At 43.6% G+C, this 20,476-nt stretch overlaps 1 protein-coding gene across 2 annotated transcripts in view; it reads left to right on the plus strand.

Moving 5' to 3' along the window:
* LOC135399146 (uncharacterized) overlaps window positions 1-20,476 on the plus strand; it is a 32,276-nt gene that overhangs the window by 5,050 nt on the left and 6,750 nt on the right. For both annotated transcript variants that reach the window (XM_064630883.1, XM_064630882.1), the window contains exons 8-29: window positions 1-119; window positions 217-393; window positions 2,920-3,151; window positions 4,333-4,468; window positions 4,538-4,715; window positions 6,627-6,835; window positions 7,235-7,331; window positions 7,664-7,793; window positions 8,725-8,935; window positions 10,029-10,083; window positions 10,159-10,412; window positions 12,391-12,520; window positions 12,618-12,772; window positions 14,148-14,298; window positions 14,405-14,536; window positions 14,589-14,876; window positions 14,956-15,063; window positions 15,772-15,900; window positions 16,802-17,005; window positions 17,064-17,177; window positions 18,548-18,655; window positions 18,726-18,823. In XM_064630883.1, coding sequence (XP_064486953.1) covers window positions 1-119; window positions 217-393; window positions 2,920-3,151; window positions 4,333-4,468; window positions 4,538-4,715; window positions 6,627-6,835; window positions 7,235-7,331; window positions 7,664-7,793; window positions 8,725-8,935; window positions 10,029-10,083; window positions 10,159-10,412; window positions 12,391-12,520; window positions 12,618-12,772; window positions 14,148-14,298; window positions 14,405-14,536; window positions 14,589-14,876; window positions 14,956-15,063; window positions 15,772-15,900; window positions 16,802-17,005; window positions 17,064-17,177; window positions 18,548-18,655; window positions 18,726-18,823 — 3,415 coding nt within the window. The remainder of the gene's footprint in view (window positions 120-216; window positions 394-2,919; window positions 3,152-4,332; window positions 4,469-4,537; window positions 4,716-6,626; window positions 6,836-7,234; window positions 7,332-7,663; window positions 7,794-8,724; window positions 8,936-10,028; window positions 10,084-10,158; window positions 10,413-12,390; window positions 12,521-12,617; window positions 12,773-14,147; window positions 14,299-14,404; window positions 14,537-14,588; window positions 14,877-14,955; window positions 15,064-15,771; window positions 15,901-16,801; window positions 17,006-17,063; window positions 17,178-18,547; window positions 18,656-18,725; window positions 18,824-20,476) is intronic.

Raw genomic sequence — 20,476 nt, forward strand, 5'->3', positions numbered from 1 at the left:
AAAGGCCACCACACCCCAAGCTGATCAACAAGCTTGGACCTAACACCGTTCTTGGAGAGTACACCATCCAAGCGCGGCAATGTATTGGAGCGTACGATTCCTCAACATCCCAGTTAGAGGTAATATTATTGTCAGAACCTCTGTCTTGCATCTATGAAATTCATGATGTTACTCTAAAATGTGACACTGCCAGAGATATCTCATTCCCCTCTGTAGGTATTTGATGCAGACGTCAGCAAGCGAGCTCTGTGTGTCTTTGCTGTGCCTGTTCCAAGTGCGGACAAAGTTCTTCTAACTGACCACCTTCTCATCACAGCCTGCAATTTTGAGACGGAACCCCAACTGCTGCTTTTTTCAAAGAGTGCCGTCGATCTGACGTCGAGCAGCAGAAAGGTGAACAGAATTTTGAACACTGAGACACGGGTATTTATCGATAAATCAGTTTGTTGTGCTTATCAGCCAGTCAACTATAGTTTGCAAGCAGCTATTACAGCCGAACCTCTATGTTGTGAGACTGCATATAGTTAGAGCCCTATGTTTTAGGGTAAAACCCGTTTTTACCTCCCAATAGATGAGTTCAGAAAATCCCAGTGCTCTTTGTGCACGCATTGCATCCTGGGCGCTTGCTGAGCGGGGGAACGAAGAGTAATCCTTCACATTTCGCTTTCGCCGACCTTGGCACGTCGTGGACAGTGGACCGGTAGAGGAGAAATCGGAACAGTTTGGAGGCCACCCGTTCTTTCGTATTAGTAAACTCCCACAGTTCAAAGTGGCGCTAAGCACTCTGGGATTTTCTGAACTCGTCTATTTGCGTCATTGCCATTTGGGGTAAAACTCGAAAAAGAAAAAGGAAAACTAACTTGGCAAAGTGCAAATTCAGCCGCCAGTACCGACACGAGAGGACGATATGTTCCACATCTTATGTTCATGTAAAACGCGAGGAGCACTCCTTTTTTTTTTCACCCGAAAATCTGCTTTTCCACCTAATTTTACCCTGTTTTACGGTCCCTGAAATGACACCCAATTTTTGCCCCCTGATTTTCAAAAAACATAAAACCTGAAAACACAGGGCCCTACATGCAGGGTGTCCCAGCTAAATGCGAACATATTTTTTAAAGGTATCACTTTTTCCCGAGATGAAATCAATTGCAAAATAGCATATGCTGAAGGGCACTCCTTAGGAGGGCATTAGCAAACTCCTAAGGCAATGTCTTAATTAACTTTAAATAATTAACTTTTTACTTATAAAAGCTACAAAGTTGTCCCAATGAGAACACCTGGTCCCTTCGGTCATCTAACACCGGAACCGTTTTCAGAACAAAAATCCTTTCGACAGATCGTCCGCAAAAAATTCGTAAAGGAACACAATTTTTTTCTTTATTTTGCTAATTGCGCATCTTCAGAGACGCGCCTTTCCTTCACCCCCAATGTGAGAGGGTGAAGGAGCACAGTGCCGCCTCATGGGTCGAAGATGAGCTTTAACTTGTGGAAACAAATCAAAAACAAATGTATCGGGTGACTCTATCAGAACTCCCCTTACCTTGCATTGCATTTTCTGTCCTCTTTCAATTTTCTTCCAGGACGCAAGAGGCGATAGTGTGCTCTTTCACCCTCTCACATTGGGGGTGAAGGAAGGACGCATCTCCGAAGATGCGAATTGAACAAAATAAAGAAAAAAAAAGGTGTTCCTTCATGAATTTTTTGCGGACGATCTGTCAAACGGATTTTTGTTATGATAACGGCTCCGGTATCAGATGGCCCAAGGGGCTAGATGTTCTCATTGGAACAACTTCGTAGCTCTTAGAATTAAAAAGTTAATTATTGAAAGTTAATTAAGACATTGCATTAGGAGTTCGCCAATGCCCTCCTAAGGGGTGCCCGTCAGCATATGCTATATTGCAATTGATATCATCTCGGAGAAAGTGATAAATATAGTATGTATCACTTTATATTATATATATATATATATATATATATATTTTTTTTTTTTAATATTTTTAAATATATATATTGAAAAAATATATGTTTGCATTTAGCTGGGGCACCCTGTATAGTGAAATATGGTTGTAGTGATGTAAACCTGCAGTTCAATGTTTTGGAACCTCAATCATGATCTACTAATACATATAGTGATGATACTGATATAGTGAATGTTAAAAGATGAAAGCCCAGATATATTTTGAACAGGGACAGTTCTTACGCAGTTTCCGTTCAAATATCGGCACCTCTCATCCTGAGGCTCTTCCCACATAGTAGGAGCTTCCAGTGGTACTCTACAAGTGCTTTTGGGTAGAGCTGTGCTTTAAACTGAACAGAGTACAGCTCCGGTCAACTTTAACAATAACACTGGAAAAAATTCTGCCTCATTTCCCAGCGTGATAACAGCCACCCTTGGGGCACTGGGGGAATGTTAAATGAACAAAATCCTTTTGTTAAACTAACAGAATAATTGTGTTCAATTAAGATTTCCCAAGGGTTGCTGTAATTGTGCTTGGGAACGAGACCACATTTTTTCCAGTATTATTATTAAGGTTGACCGGAGCTGTGCATATACAGCATGTGCATGTGATATGTGCATACCGGTTTTCACATGAAGCAGCATTCATTTTGTTTTATATCTCCTCCTGGGGCGTTTCCGGCTTGTACACGGAACTTCGGAACTACTCGATACATTCGGTTATAGGGAAACATTCCTTTGATTTGCAATTGGACTCTAGAATTCTGTTTCCTTTTCGCAATTTGAATGAAGTGCACAATTGTTCACTTCACTGGTATTACAAAATTCTGAATATTCGCGCAGTCCCACTTTTGAGCCTTAGTAATTAATGGAACCTCATGGGGGGACCCCCAAGACTTATAATGACATAAATTTTCATGCAGTATTAACGTTGACCTATGGCCACCTCTCCTTTCTCGCAGAAAGAATGCATAGATCCCATCATCCAACAATTTACCCTGGAAGAGCACGTTACGAAGGTGTACCGCTGCGGTAGGCTAAAGCCCTCTGCAGACGTGAGTCAGCTTAAGGGCTCAGGTAGCAGCTTCAAGAGATCTCTAAGCACAGTGTTCCAGTCTGCGCAACATGGACCGGGAGATACTGCCCGGAGGTCCTCATCTTTCTCTGGATCAGCCAGCTCACTGCCTAAAACAGGTACAGTGAAACCTGCGTATAACGATATTGACGGTAATCGCAGATTCCATCGTTATACGGGGTACATCGTTAAACGAGGGCTGACGTAAATAGCGCATCCCCGAAAAGTCTCGCGCCACCCCGCGCGTAGCAAAAGTAAAAGAAACAGATGCAAAACAAAAACGCGAAGCTGTATGACATCGCACTGGCTTGGGAAAACAGCGATCAAAACTCGTGGAGAGAACCTGGGAACATAGCAGGACAACTTCGGGCAGCACTACACGTCACCATTCCGCAAGTCGGCTTCACCTAACGGCTGCGTGCTTTAGGAGAAGCTCGCTTTAGAACACTGTCGCGCGACTCGCTGGTGGAAAGCATGTGCTGGGCCTTTTGAATCATCTCGTGAATTTGAGCAGCATTGGTCAAATACGGAGACACAACAGCGTTACCACCTACCTCTTTCACTGACTGTATTGGAAAATGAACAGTCCCTGTCTATTTTCTTGCCTCAACTTTTATTTTGGTTTAATTCTTTTGATGTGAATTTCGGATGATAAAAATTTTTTCCGCTACCCCATGAGACTCGTATCATCGAGATTCTACTGTATCTTATCGTGGCGAAAATCGCCGCGAGGTTACGCACACGAGGGACAGCGCCCAACATCGTTATACGAGTATTTGGAACTGCGTCTCCATCGCTATACGCGGGTTGTTTCCCCATAGAAACAATGTATATTTTGACGGTAAAATCATGAACCATCGTTTTACGAGGGATATCGTTATACGCGATATTGCTATCCGTGGGTTTTACTGTACAACATTGAGTAGACTGTTCGTAGTGCACATCACACTCGCTGGTAAAAAGAACATGCTCTAATGGTACCATGTAACAGTCACATGTGTAGATAGGAACACTAAAAAAGCAAACCTGCTATAAATGAACGTGTTTGTAGATGCCTTGATGAAGTATTTGACATTCGATTGTTGTATCGGAGTATCATTACGTACGACGTTTATACTTTGAGTAGCAAACTGTAGTTGTTAAAATCACGGAGCTCTGAACATGTGCCATTAGGAAACTCATTTTAGTTAATCATAAGGTTTTGCCCATGTAAGGTGTTGCAGAGCCTCCACCGACATCACCCATGCATGTTCGCCTTTCCTGCATAAAGACAAAATTGAGTCACGTGCCATTCCTCTAGCTCCAGACACTATTGCACGTAAGCTTCCAAGCGGAGAGGACAAGAAGGACGTGATGACCGTCGCACTCCCATCGGAAACGTTTATTGACGGCTGCATCCTTGTGACATCACGCTGCGTCTATCACTGCAGGCCCAGGTGATTGCTGTTACTGAAATATTTTGTGGCTGTCATACCTGTCGTTGATCACACACTTGACTCTGGTAGGAGCTCGGCTGAACGCCTCTTCCTCCATCTCACTGAGCGAGCAACAACTCTTCCGAGTGCAGAGCGCCTGGGTGCTCTCCTGGGTCTTGACATCTTCTCCCTGTATGAAGTGGCTGCTGAACTACAGCTGTCCTGGGGACAGTTTCCACAAGCTGTTCGCCTCTACCAGTTGTCCAAGGTACATTTCACCCTTTACCGGCCTCGGTGGCTCAGTCGGTAGCGTGTTCGCCTTCTGATCCCGAGATCGCGGGTTCGAACCCGGCCGAGGACGCCAGCAACTTGGTGGCAGGGTACAAGTTGCTTAGACACGCCGTCTTCCGCGAGGGACGTTAAATACGGGGTGCCGTGTGATGAGCTTTCATCGCACGTTAAAGAACCCTCAGGTGGGCAAAAGCAATCCACAGACCGACCGCTGTGGCGTCGCTCATGATCCCAGTTGTCTCGCGACGTAAACACCCAATTATTATTAAACATTTCACCCTTTCTGCTTCTCCACGTGCTTCTAGTTTTTGCAGTATCTTAATGAATGCTTGTGGCCATTTTGTTTGTATACAGTTGAATCTCTTGTATAACGAATTTGTAAGTGCTGGCTTTTTGTTTTATTGAATAGAGAAATTCGTTAAATGGAACACGCCAAGTGAAACAAAGATGGCCGCCGCTACTATCTGCGCTGCGCGTACCGCAAAACGCCATTTGTCATAAAACAGGTGTAAAGCTGCGAAGGGCACGAAATATCAAGCTTTATTCATCACATAACGTTAGGTAATACGTAATTTATGCACAGTATCGCTTGGAGCGTTTGTAGCTTTCGTAACTCCGGATGGCCTGTACTGCTTTCTCATGCGCGCTCGCGTATTGATGTTTCTTGGCTGGTTCACTTGCACTTGTGATGCGCAACGCCGGAAAGAATGAAAGTATGCCGCCGTTGAATACCTAAAAGAACAAGAAATGGGTACATATCACGTAGATTTTTGCTCCGATGGAACCTTGACCGGCAGCGGCGTCATGCCCATTTTACCACCGGCAGCGTCATCGGCGCGAACAAAAACAAGTAAAAAAATGGCACAAGTCTGCAACCTACTGTCATCGGCATCAACAAAAGCAAATTAGACTTTGCGAGAGCCCAGCAATACGCGTTTTTGTGTCCGAAAATAGGTGTGAAGAAGCCCTCAGCCTCTTGCAGCCCCCGCGCCGGTTTCGAAATTGCGTCAGCGTACCAAAAATTACCGCCGCCGGCCGCACATGTCTACATCTACACACTACATGGCAACTGCAGCAACCAATGAAAACTCGCGTGAGGACAACGGAGAGGGTAAGGTTTCTCCTCCTCTCCTTCGTGGTGAAGGGGAAAAACGTGAGCAGAAGGCTTTCGTCGCCCAGAGACTTCGTTAAATAGAGCCAAACAAACAAATGTATCTAGTTAAATCGAGCACAAAAACACATTGGCGTCTATGGGGACGCGTACGAGCGACAGAAATTCTTCGTTAAACAGAGGATTTCGTTAAATCAACGTTCTTTATTGAGAGGTTCAACTGTAGTGATGTCACATATAGGGAAACTTAGGCAAAAACTGTGCTGCAATGCCATTGGTCCCCACTGCTGCAAGTACTGTGATGGAAGGCATATCAGTGGCATCATCTATGCTAGTTGAATGCACTCGAGTATGACTCGTGCTTGTTGTTTAGATAATGGGGTTAAAATATGTTGTTAGATGATGTTTGTGTAACAGATTCACATTGTTGTTTTTAATGGCACGCACGTCAGAGACTTTCAATTTGCTGATCTTTCTGTGCCTCACAAAACGGTAGGAACTTCACATCACACTGCTCCTGTCCATGAGGCAAAATTACAGCTGCGATAAAAACATCGAAGTGTGCAAAATTACCAAATATACACTACTTTGCCACGAGTAACTGAAGCTAGGAAATTTAGTTTAATGCGACAGAAATAACGGCTGGACAAATTGAAACAAAACCCTCATGTTTGAAGATGTCTTCACGGATTCTGACGATTAAGTTTTCTTTATGAGCTTTGAATGTGTAAAGAGGGACATTTAAGAATCAACTCATCTTGGTTCAATTTATCGCAGTGTCCTCAGCTGAAAAGGGTGGCCCACTTTGTGAGCTATGGGTTCCTGTCAGAATTGCTAGCGTACATGCAAGTGCTCTTCAGCACGCGGGCTTCCGAGATCACTCTGGCAGACCGAGTGCACTTTGCCAACATCGCTGCCCTGTGCTTCATCCAGCAAGTGCTACAGAAACACACCCAGGAAGTGGACAGCGTGATGCAGGCCTTCAGGTGGCTGCCTTTTACTGCGTTAGCATTAGAACCCCCAAGTTGGAAAATCATGACCGTCTGTCTGTTGGATGGATGTGTGAAGCCTCGAGTTGAGACATAGGATGTTAGACATGAGAAGAGAAGTAGATAGTAGATTTAGATCGTAGGTACAGTAGTAGATAGTTTGTAGATAGTAGTAATGTAGTGGTGATAGTGATAATTAGTGATAAGTGATAACTAGTGGTAATTGGTGATAATGCATTAGCATTAGAAGCCCCAAGTTGGAATCGTAAGAAAATACACAAGAGAATATGTCAAATGCTAACGCATTTCCGCCACATTAATTAGATTAATCGTCCTTCAAATCATTCTATATTTGCCTTGTTTTGAAGACATACTTTATGGTTGCAATCTCCACAGAGACTTCCTTCAAGAAAACCTTTATTACGATGACTCGGTTGTCATGCGGATGCTTTGCGAGCAACGTCTCTATGGCCTGCTTCGTCTCTGTGCTCTTGTGAGTTGCACTCTTCTGACATATGCAAGGAAAAAATGCGCCTTAGCTAACTCCTTACATTTTTTAGCTTGTTTGCCCTTTCATGATTAGAAACAACTGTAAAAACTCCCATAGGTCACCTGAAATATGTAAAATTGCTGGTTACCTTAGGTAACATGCTTATTATTCCAGTCAAGAAGTTAGCATTCCCATTCTTCGTTGTAGTTGTCTCCTAGCCGGTTAGAAACCATGGATGTGTTGAATTCCACATTGAGTTTTCTTTTTGTTGAAAACTTCATCATGTTCCTTAATTTGCACGCTTAATTCTCATACAGTTTAAATATTTTGTGCAGTTGCGGGGCCAGCGGCAGCTTATGCTTGAGCTGCTGCTCAACTTTAACCCAACAAGTGCACTGGATGAAGCTACGTGCTCTGCTCTTACCAGCCGAGGCTACGGATCTCTTCTGGTCCAGTCTGCAAATGGTGTGTCACGTGGGGCTACTAAACTTAAAAGGCTGATCTGACCTTTTGTTTTCTAAAGTGGTCTTGAGCAAAAGGAATAACGACGAGTTTCTAAAGAAGGAAGGAAGAAAAGAAAAAAAAAAAGAATCAAGAGGGCTCTCTCCATTGGAGAGGTGCAGTGAGGTCTTGGGCATAGAATTTTCTGTGGTGACGAAAGGAAAGTTAGGTAGCAAGCGAGCTGGTGGTGACGATCCATGACTTGAAATACCTGAGACGAGGTAGAAGACGATGGCAGACAAACACAAACACAGTCTTTGTGTTTGTCTGTTATCGTCCTCTACCTCGTCTCGGGTTTTCAAGTCATGTTTCTGTGGTGGCTTTTAATTTATTATACTTACTTTATTAATGAATTAATTAATTATTTAATTGGTCATTAATGAATAAAATTAGTCTAATTACATTGATTTCATGCACGAAACTGTAACACCAGATTATTAGATGAATGCGATGGACATGAACATTTTTCGGTGACTTCCATATTTCAAACACATGAAATTTCTCAAGTGTCAGCTAGATAAATGATAGGAAAAACGAAAGTTCTACGTAAAAAATTTAGTCGGAGGCACAGAAGGGGTTCGGATTATAACCTTTCATGCCTTACCAGTCCAACTACTGATAATTTGGACAACTGAAGGCTTAGCTCTCGACAAAAACCATCGATAGTTGTCGAATCATTTTGATGTTGGGACTTTATCAATGGGATCAGCTGTAATCCAGTTGGAAAATTTTCTTGTTCTGGCATAATCATAATCACATACGTACAGTGAAATGCGAAGCCTGCGCAAGTTCTTGGTGCGCATGCTACTTGTGTAACTATAAATACTACATAGTGCAGCGCACATAAGGAAGATGCTGCTTACTCTGAAGTTTAAACTGTACCACTACCATGCAGCGGACTATGTATGGTGCGTGACAGACCCGGACCTTCTCCTGCCTTTGTCACGTGATCTGTCGCTGCTGTCCAGTCACCTACGAGTTGTAGCCGATCTCTTACCGTCGTTGGACACTGTCTTGGTGGAACGCCTTGCCCGCCTGTACGACGCCTCCCGTCACATGGTCAAGATAGCAATACGACGGGTGCTTGCATGTTCAAAGCACGGCAGGTACGGGAAAGCTCGCATAAGTTTGTGTCATTGTAATTTGGAGACAGACGTTGACACGAAATGAGAAAGTCTTTTCAGCACTAATCCTGACGGATCATGCTGGCAGCTGTGTAGTGCTAGTGAGCTACACAGTTACGAAGGATGCCCATTCTTTCTGACATGCTTTTGTCTTTTTGTTTTAATGTAGAACAAATACTACATTTGCTTGCGTAAAACCCACACATTTTTTACCCAAAAACCTAGCACGATTGAGAAGGCACGTTCAGTAGTACGTGGAGGAAAATTGGCTCCCAACACTTAAGGTACGCTTAACTCCTGTGTTTTTCTCAGATATCCGCAGCAGTCTCCCTGGAATCGAACATCGCGATCGTCCCTCATCCTCATGATTCTCGCACACCAAATCATCTTCCATTTATCAGCGTGGACGAAATGCTCCTCTATGTTCATTGTATGTCGTCACTCTGGTGCTGGGCGCTCGTTCTGATTGACTGCATGGTACGAGCGGCTTTGTGAGCACGATACGCTGGTTGGCATTGTGCGAGACAATCTGGCCATGCTACTAAAATTGGGGCACGTTTAATATGCGGGGAACAAGAAAGTACCATCATTTTGGCACTCAAGTTGGAGGTGCGTTTAATACACGAGAGCATCCAGTATGCGAGTAAATACGTAGTATGACTGTGCACTGCAGGACCAAAGCCATACGCAGCACTGCAGTCACTTGCTGTAAAGCAATCCTTCATATGCACCAAAGCATCTGCTGGGCGTACTGTTCAGTTGTTGATGTGATGTCAAATTGGGTGCTTCCCCTACCCAACCTGATTTGAGGATGATGAAGCATGGAAAGTGGACAGATTAAATCTCACATGTTTATAAGCCTAGCAAATTTATATAATTCCAAACCACGTTTGGAATGATCACGTGTCTCACGCTGTATCCTCCCAAAATATCGTGTCACTATGTGATGCGGAAGTATCATAAAATTAATTTATAGTTTTGGGAAGTATGACATCATAGTGCCATAGCCAGCCATGGCCATAGCACCATAGTCATAGTGTCATAGCCACTAAGACATTTCTATTATCCACCACAGGTATCCCGGGTCACTGTCATCACTATCGACTGACTCCTTGGACTTGACGCAATCTGTAGGTACCACAATCACAGAAATTCACATACCGTAAAACGGTTTACATTAAAAAGGTCATATTGGTGATATGCAGGAAGATGACAGTGTCAACGAAGAGGATCTGATCAAATTCTTCATATTCGTCCTGCTCATGCTCAACTATCGGCGTGGAGGACCAAAGCATTACACTCCCGCACTCTTGAGCTGCACTGAAACTTCCACAGAGAGAAGTACGGAGCGACGTCACAGGGTGTCCGACTCGGACAGATCGATTGCATGTGGCCAACTCCATGCAGCATATGTGGCAAAAGGAAAGGCTTACACTTGGGGAAAAGCTCTCTTTGGAAGGTACGCATTTTTAAGCCTCAAGCTTGTGAAGTACCCATTTGGTGTTCAGTATTCATTGTAACGGCAACATGGAGGACTCTGTTCAGCAGGGGTGCTGGAAGTCCACGGAGGGCGCTGAAGTTTGAAGGGGTGGTACAGTTCGTACTTTCGGTATACAATAAGATGGCATAATAGGACGATATACAGGGTGTTTATTTTTATTTGTTACAGAATTTGTATTAAAAGCACACACTAGCACAGCGAAATAGATGCTGTTTTTGCAGTTGAGTTCTACGGCCAGGCTGACGTCCTTTCGAAGAAAGTATACAACTACAAGATGACTAATTACCTAAAATACATGAATTAACTCTCCATTTGGGGAATTTTGGGCAAAAGCGGGAGATCAGAATGAGAGACCATCCTATTTGACAGCCATGCCACATTTAAAAAATCCTGAAACACGCACCTGCGTTAACGTATCCACCCCCAATTTTGATATGCAAATGAACCGAAACTGAAAAGTGTGCCTAAGAAGCGCATCTCCTTCACCGACTGAGGTCATCACCTTCACTGACCTTTGCCGATGCAGGTCGGCACCTACTCCAATCATCTCCATCGCTCCAAATCACGTGGCCATCTGACGTGATGTGACCCCTGCATTCCAGGTCGCCGCTGTTCCGGTTTCAGCTTATTTGCATATCAAAATTCGGGGATGGATGGATTCTTAATGCAGGGGTGTGCTTCAGGATTTTTTAAATGTGGAATGCCTTTCAACTACGATGGTCTCTCATTCTGATCTCCCGCTTTTGCCCGAAATCCCCTAGTTAAAGAATTAATTAATGAATTTTAGGTAATTAGTCATCTTGTAGTTATATACTTTCTTCGAGGGGATGTCATCCTGGTGATAGAACTCAACTGCAAAAACGGCATCTGTTTTGCTCTGCTAGTTTTTCAATTATTTTTTTAATAATTTTAATAAATAAAAATAAACATCCTGTATATGCTGCACGAGACGTAGAATGACTTTAAATACGTTTCTGTTTACGGCATTTGATTAATTATGAAATGGCTAGCATTTCTCAGTGTGTATAAGAGATATGGCCATCAATCAGCCAATCACTTTTTGTGCACTTTTTACATGTGCAATTTCCATGTGCTTTGTGTCAGGGGATAGTGCTTGTACCAATGAATATATTCGTATGAAGTAACAGATATTCCTTGCAACATAAAAAACATTATCAGCAGTAAGCAAAGTTTACAAAAGTGAACATGTGTATTAAAAATATGCTTGGAAAAAATATGAGGCGCCCTTCTTAAAGGGACCAAGAAATGATTTTCACGAATTCCGAGTACTCTGCAGGAAACTGTTCTCATGATCCCTCACTATCATACACGCACTTACTTTTAACCGTATTCAGTACAACAGTTATCAGACAAAAATAGTGGGGCAAAGTTCAAAGAGGAAAACGTGCTCCGGTAACCATGCTGACAATCAATGGCTATATTACATTTTTCTTAGTATTCTGTGTCAGTGGTTAGATGCAATCTTGTCTCGAGGTCAAATTAAAACATATTTCATGGCGAAGTATGCAAGCTCGTTTGCAAATTTTGCAGCTTGCTCGCAAAAGCCTGTCCACGAATCGGCAACACGTTCTGCGTATGATGTCACGGCCAGTTCGCCCCGGAGGCGGACCGTAGCAGCTGCCGTTCACGCCCGTGGTTAATATAGAATATCTTCGCTATTTGAACGACTTTCAACTTCATATTTCACAGAGTGAATGCTTTAGTACAGGGGAACAGATTAAAAATGACCGTGGGCTTGTCAAATATCCTTTCATGGTCCCTTTAATGTCCGTGCATGAAAGGGGGCAGCGACCACTCTTGTCCTCACCTTCCACTGTTCCTCTGTTCCTCACCTTCTGTGTAACCAGACCGAGCCCTGTGGTTTCTGCTAGAAAAGAATGGAACATGCTAAGGTATAACACATTTCCGCTTTAAGGTTGGGCCACAAGGAGAACCACCGTGAAATCTTTGGTCCGGCGTGCGTGGAGATTCTAGATTCCTTACGAGTGAAAGTGAGCCAAGTTTCGTGTGGAACTCATCACACCCTCTTCAACACAGACTGCGGGGTGTGTAGGCCGCATGTTTTGAGGGGTTTCTTAGCTCTCTGGCATTGGGCTGCTTTGTGTCGGTTGATCACCCGGGTATTTTTCTCTTTGACTGCAGGTCTTTGCGTGTGGCTCGTCCCGTTATGGTCAGTTAGGCCTCGGCGTGTTGCAACGGACGTGGATTCCCCAGCTTATAGAGACTTTGGCTGGCAAGCAGGTTTCTAAGATTGCATGTGGCCTCTACCATTCGTTGGCTCTTACCACCAGTGGAAGGTCAGTGTCCGTCTTGTGGCATGACCATGACCTACTAGATTATAGCGACCATGTCATAATCGGCAAACCCAATGAGGAGCCCGTCCGCACGATCCGCTGGGGGCGCTACTCATCGGCCCGCGAGACCTGCATCATCATTAGAGCCTGAAGTTTTCGGGAAATATTTTTTCCTACATTCGGGGGTAAAAATCTGGTAAATAAACATGTGCACTAAATTCATGCAAATTCGGGGGAAAAAACTTCCAGTACGCTAAATTCGGGGAGAAATGGAGCTCAGTTATTCAAACTAACTGTACAGGTTTGGTACAAGTGGTGATGTAACTGCATTTTTCTGCCAAACAAGTAAGTTAGTGCATTCCTACAGACGTCCCAGTGAGGGCAATTTGCCAGGTAAAAATCGGGTTTCACCCTAAAGAGGCAACCTTCAATTCGGGGTGCAAATTCGGGGAAGAATCGGGTAAAACCCTAAAACTTCAGGCTCTAATCATCATTGGACTATGGAAATTTGAATTTTGAACGCGCAGAAGCAATAGCACGATTACCGTAGCAGACGACATCAACAGTTCCTATGAAAACGCGTAGAATGATGATGATAATCAACTTTATAAAAACGCATCTCTCGTGGGAGATCCACCGCCTGTACAAAAGTGCTAAGATAAGCTAAAGTAGAGAGTATTGTAGAAATTGAGGATGCAATAACCAGGCCGATGACTAGTGCCACCGCTAGCCTCGAGATGCGGCGTTGGGAAGGGGTCCGTATGACATGGTCGCTATAGTCGTCTAGTAAGTCGTGGGCATGACATGTGCCTCCTCAGTGCTGACGTTCAGCAGATTTGTTCCCACAGGGACAAGACGCTGCCATTGATTCTTGAGTGCAGTTGTTCCCTGTTTATTGGGACATATGGTGACAACAGGTTAAGAAAATTCTCGATGAGTGTATACTGGCCGTTATCAGCCAATGCACCACAACATACATAGAGTAAATTTGTGCTTCAATAAGTAATGCCATTTTCAAAACTGTTGTGTACACTAAAAGGGGAGCAAAAAGAGAAAGGATGCCATACCCGTACTGAGACTCTTAAAATATCATATCACAATAAATACAGGAATGACTCTGATATTGCATGAGATTGCTCAATAATATCTATAATTATAAATGATGGTTCAATAAATGATTATGGTTCAAGGACAGAGATAAGCGATGAGAGCAAAGAATTCCACATCTTGTTGACTGATGGGATAGAAGAAACTGGGAAGATAATTTATGACACACGAGTATGCGCGTTTTATTGAGATAGTCTACTTGTGGGTTATTTGTTTTATTTAAGATTATGTACTCACTATAAAGTAGGATTGATTGCACAAATTATTGCAGGTTGTTTACATGGGGCTGGGGAGTACACGGTCAGTTGGGTCATGGTGGCTGCTCAGACGAGCGCCGTCCTAGGCTTGTGTCCGCTTTGACGGAGCATGCAGTCATCGATGCCTATGGTGGGAACGGACACTCTGTAGCCCTGACGAAAGAGGTAATGTCATGCCCTATGCATTCTAACTATGATTCAGTGAACAATTAAACATTTTTGTTCGGGAAGCACGGTCTGTGAACAGTGTGTGTTCTCTTCTTATTTGAAGGGAGCCGTGTTCACGTTCGGTTGTGGTACTTTCGGTCAGCTTGGTACCGGAAGCACCGTCAAACGAAGCACTCCCCAGCGTGTGAAGCTCGACGAACCTGTTCGACTTGTCACGTCAGGATACTTTCAAGTGGTACGGTACCAATTTCAGAAATGTTTTGTGCCCTGATAGGGATCCACTCTAGTTTGCAGTGTGCCATTCAGGCAAGGTCCTCACATGGGGTGCCAACCCACAGAGCCTGCGGCTGCAGGCACAGTCTTCGCGGCGCTCACGGCTGCAGGCAGTGGTGGCTCAGAACGAGCTGCTCTTTTCCTCGGCTTCGGGGGGAGCTGGGATGGCGCAGGGCAACCTGCGTGATGCTTCTTCCTCTGCAGCCAGCTCTGTGGGCAGTGCTGCGGCTTGGCGAGGTAGTCAGCAGCACCTGTCACCCTCTGAAATGGACGTGTCTGCCATCCAAGGAAATATCGTGCAGGTAAAAGTGCGAGATTTTGATGTAATGTGCTGTACGTGATATTGAAAAATCATGTGCATGAAAAATATGTTTTGTGCAGGTTGCTTGTGGAGCCAATCATGCAGCTATAATCGTAGAATCTGGCGAACTGTACATGTGGGGTCGAAATACGGAGGGCCAGCTGGGTCTCGGAAATCGCAAGGACCAGGTAAAAACTTGTCAAAGATTCGTTGGTTTTTACCTTTATTCTGAAAAGGAGTTCTTGTAGTAATATTAGTAGGGGGGTGAAAATCGGGTAAATAAACATGTGCTCTAAATTCATGCGAATTTGTGTGGAAAAACTTCCAGTATGTTAAATTTGGAAAGAAATTGTGCTCAATTACTCAAATTAACCGTACTGGTTTGGTACAAATGGTGGTGTAACTGCATTTCCTGCCAAACAAGTTAGTGTGCATTCTTGCAGACGTCTCAGTGAGGGCAATTTGCCGGGGTTTCACCCTAAAGGGGCAACCTTCAATTTGGGGTGCAAATTTGGGGAAGAATTGGGTTAAACTCTAAAGCTCTATGTACAGTTATGCAGAATTTTAAAGTACTAGTCCCGTGCAACTTCACAAAAATTTAACCTTTTTTTGTCTCCTTTCATAAAACATTTTGCGAGCACTTTGAAAGTAAAAAAAAAAAAGAAAGAAAGTCATAAGGAAACAGCAATATGTCCTCAATCTTATCTTGGAATCAAGATAAACACTTCTACTTAACGAGCATAAAAAAAAAAAAATACAGCTTTTACGATGACACTAACACCACTCTCCGTGACTGTGCTGCTAATTTACGTGCCGATAGCTACACACGTAATGCATGACTATGTGACATTTTGCAAATAAAATTTTAACACTTGTCCCTTTCTCTGCTTGTGTAGAAGAGTCCACAGTTGGTATCACACCTGTCACACTGCAAGCTAGCACAAGTTTGCTGTGGGCGAGACTCCACCATTGCTCTTGACATACAGGGCAAAGTATGGGCCTGGGGGCAGAACGACTCGGGTCAGGTACGGTACAGCCGTTTCTTTATCAATCCAAGGGCAGGAGTGAGCCCCGTGTAAAGCCTGGATCTAGTCGGCCTTGGATTTGTCAGTTTTTCCCCCCTACTTGACCTATAATTTTGTGATCCTGTCAGAACCAAATTAATGGGAGTCTACGGCACTGTTGAGAACTTGCAGTAAATTTAAGTGCCTGCTTCGATGGCTCGGCTTTCCCCAGTTTTATTCGGAGAAAATTCGGACGAGTGTATCTTTCCAGCTGTTACTGGTGCTTCCCCTAGATTTAAAAGAAGTCTACAACCCTTACTTGTACCTATAAATACGCAGTTGGTACAAGTGGTAGTGGTGATTGTCCAAACAATTTTCTTTCTATCACATTTGCCATCTTAAAATATCTGGACAAAAAATAAAGAATTTTCTGAATAAACCAACAAACGGTGGTTATCAAGTTTTTCCTAGGTTACTTCAGAAAGTCCGAGTTCTGTTTGTCGCGCACAAAGAAAAGAGTAGCGCATGTGCATGCATCAAATTGCACCAGAATTCCATACAAAGAAGAAGTATATACACAAAGGATGCTAAAAGGGTGGTACATTGCTGGACAAAAGTCTACGGAACATGCTCCGGCACATTCCTTCCTCAGACTGACACGCTAGCAGCGAGTGGGACCGTACGGACTTGCAGATGTGTGCCCAGGTAACTCAGTCACGTAACTCAGTTACTCAGTTTAGTAACTCAGTTAGTAACTCAGTTTGCAAGTCCTTACGGTACCATTCGTTGCTAACATGCCGCTCTGCGGAAGGAATGCGTCGGAGCATGTTCCGTAAACTTTTGTCCAGCACTGTACAAGCAGTGCAAGAGCATGTGAAATGATCCTAGCACTTTTGACTGAACGAACAAAGTCTCTCTGCAGTTGGGGCTGAAAGTGAACACGGACGACCCGCTGCGGAACACCAAGGTGTTGGCCAGCCGGCTCATCACCATACGCACGAACCGTCGCCTCATCACCATTCCTCAGGGGCAGCGTACGGGTGAGGTGAAACCCCAGCACGTATCCACACTCCCGACGGAAGCAGCTCAGCCCCTTGATCCTTGTTGCCTGGAAGCTGAATTACCGGTAAGAGTCTCCGAAGAGAAATGCTTCTAGTGCATACAAGATTTCTGTTTTGCACCAGCTTCGTCAGAAGGTATGCTACAATGCTTACCTCGCACGTTCGGTGGTCACTCCCAACTTGTCATCGTTGGATGACCCACCATATGGTCCTAAGGCGTTGCACACTGCTTTAAAAGTAAGCTCGTTGTTCCTTATCAACTTGTATGTGTCTGGAGTCACAGAACACTATTTCGTGTGAATGAAGTTCTTCTGAAGTTCAGTCTGCCTTCACTTGATTGCTCGATTTTGGAATTTCGCCTTTATATTTGTCAAGTACGGCAAAATATATGCACACAATGAATCTCTGATGATATGATTGCCTCCATTGTACCATGGCCACCATCAGAATCTCCACTCTTACGCTGCTACTTTCTAGCTGCTACAATTGGGGTCTACCATTCATATGCATATTTCTTCTGGGGAGAGTATGTGCATGCATATCTACTTTGGAGTACAAGACAGGATGTCTTAGGTCATAGGGTTAGGAAGGTGTAAAGAGAGCTCTTACAGTGTACGCAAAACTGAAAGTGTGTCAAGCCAGACCCCCACCAGCCTTTGAGTGTCCATTAATACTAAAGCTTTATTGCTAGTAGCATGGCGTCCTGTTGCCATATTGCTCCGTGTCTGTGTATCTGTTTTGCACTTCGTCCCTGTGCTAGTGAACTGTGTGGTGGGAAACTTCAAAATTGACAGATAGGAATCAGGCTAGATCAGATTGTTTGTTGCACTAGTTAGCGAGGGTAAATTTGGGTGATATCAGGCTTTGCCTCAAAATGCTCAGCTCTACTTATGTATACCATAATATACTGTGTACATATAATATAACTGTGTTCAGTGTGTAGTAAGAGGTTAAATCTCGTTGAGCTGCACCGGAATTCATTTATTAGAGACATCTGAAACACTAAATGTTGACTTTTGACCTCTGCACTGACATATTTGATTTGGAAGTCAAACCATGTTTCCTCCTCCCTGCATATGTTTTCCCTCATTCTGATTGTTGTACTGAATTCCGACATTGCACTGGCACCAAAGCATGTTGCCCAACTTGTCTGTAAATACTTAGGGCTTGACTTTTTAGGGTTATACCCGATTATGCCCGATATTTACCTCCCGATTCAAATCAGGAAAAAACAGGGTTTACCCCGGTACTTCCCTGAAAACTGCTGGACCAGGGGAATCTGAAGACATCACAACTAACACACAACTTTGGAAACTGTGTTGTAACTGTCTAAAGAGAGACCCTGCTGCCTCTTAGATGCATAGACTAAATATTGATGTGCTGTGTCCACTGGTGTGTCGTGTATTACGCTGAGCAAACCAAAGATTTACGCCTGATCCAACCCGATTCAACCAGAATTAGGTTGAATCAAGTTAAGTTCAACCCGACTACACCCGCATTATTGAAGCAAAATATAGCCCGATATTTACCCCCCCCGATTTTCCTGGAAAATATAACCCGAAAAAGTCAGGCGCTATAAATACTGTACGGTGGTAAAATTCTTGTAGGTATTCCATGGAAGCTATGATCCAACTACAGTCGTGAATCACTGCAACAGTTTTGGGGACTCTCAAGCTGCTGCCAAAGTGTGCTTGCTCGAAGGCCAGTTTGCTCAGGTATTGATAGCTTGACAGTCGCAATTTAAAATTGCTCCGAATAAAATGTCAATCTTTCTGATTTCTGTAGGCGGTGCAGTATCAGTTTCGAGCTCAACTGAGAGATGCACCAATTGGCAGTGATGTTCTTCTTCAGAGAGCTTTAGAAGCTGTCACTTATTACATGGGGTAAGTACCAGGAAACCGTTGGGCTTATGCATGATGTAAAATACTCGGGCTGGGTGAATACTCGGATCCTTTTAATACTGAAGTAAATATTTGTGCATTCCATTTGAGTTCTGCATCGAGTATAAAATATCATATTCAAATTTTGAATCGAGATGATGACTCTTTCATACTGAATATACAAACAGTTCAAAAGCTGCAGTCGTAAGAGAGGGCAATAAACAAAGTGAGGATTCCTTCATACGAAGCCCTGTATGCATACAGAGCGATCCACCGACCATGATAGAAATTCACTGTAAATAACGTAGGCAATGGAGAGACATGCGGTCAAGGGATTTTTTTCTGCCAGGAACATTTGCCACAAATTGGTACCATTTTTATTTCATTTCAATTGATGGAAATTAAATTTCTTGAATTGAACTCTGAAATTTCCCTAGTCAACCTAATGTTTTCTTTGCAGAAATGGGTTCCTCCTGGTCATTTTACTCAGTATAGCACATGATAGAACACATAATGCAATGACAGTTGCTGAAGTAAATTCACCAAAAATCCTTGCGAATGAGTCCTCGGCTCTAGTTTGAGTGCCAAAGTGCGACAAAAGGAGGTTACATTGACATGCCATACGAGACCGGAGTGCAAAACACTCCAAAAATTGATTTCCTTCCCTGCCTGTCAAAACGTCGGGTGACCTTGTTTTTGATAAGATAGCTGTGATTCCTGCACTCACCGTGAGTGTTTGTTCTGTGGGTTGGGATTCTAGCCCTCTCAATGTAACCTCCTTTCCCCGCACTTTGGTGCTCAAACTAGAGCCAACAAAAAAGAGGCGGAGCCAAGAACTCATTTCCGCAAATTTATTTCAGCTGTTGTTGTTGTGTTACGTGTCTTATCAGGTGCAATACTGAGTAAAACGCCCACAAGGAACCCATTTCCGCAAAGAAAACGTTTGGTTGACTTGGGAAATTTCTGAGTTCAATTCAAGAAATTCAATTTCCATCAATTGAAATAAAATAAAAATGGTACCAATATGTGGCAAATGTTCCTGGCAGAAAAAAATCACTTGACCGCATGTCTCTCTCTTGCCTACATTATTTACTATGAATTTCTGTAATGGTTGGCGGACCACCCCGTATATCACATGTATGTGCAGTATGTCCATATATACAGACACTGTGTTTGTGTTCAGTTTGATTACTTTACTTCCTGTTTACTTTGAACTTGCTTCGTTAATAGCTTTCACTGTTATAGCTTCAACTTTCAAATTACTATTTGCACAGCCCCACAAAATATGTAATACATAAACGCATAGAGAAAAAAAAAATATATACACAGTCGATGTCCGATTTTTCGGACTCGGCGGGGATCGCGCAAAAGTCCGAATAATCGAGCAGTCCGAAAAAACGAATTTCGGTTCAAAATAGACTTTACTAAGGCCTAATAGGCTGGAAAATTTGTCGATGCTTTCCTAAAGCGCTTCCAGCTCTGCCTGATGACATCAGCTTCTATTTCCCGATGCGACATTTCGTCAATGTACACTGTCAGAGGCACCACCGTCATCAAGTCCGCAAGTCGGCTTCACCTAACGCATGCGTGCTGTACGTGAAGCTCGCTTTACAGCGCTGTCGCGAGACTCGCGGGCGGACAGCACGTGCTGGGCCG

The sequence above is a fragment of the Ornithodoros turicata genome, chromosome 6 (assembly GCF_037126465.1).
Source record: "Ornithodoros turicata isolate Travis chromosome 6, ASM3712646v1, whole genome shotgun sequence".
Lineage (NCBI taxonomy): Eukaryota > Metazoa > Arthropoda > Arachnida > Ixodida > Argasidae > Ornithodoros > Ornithodoros turicata.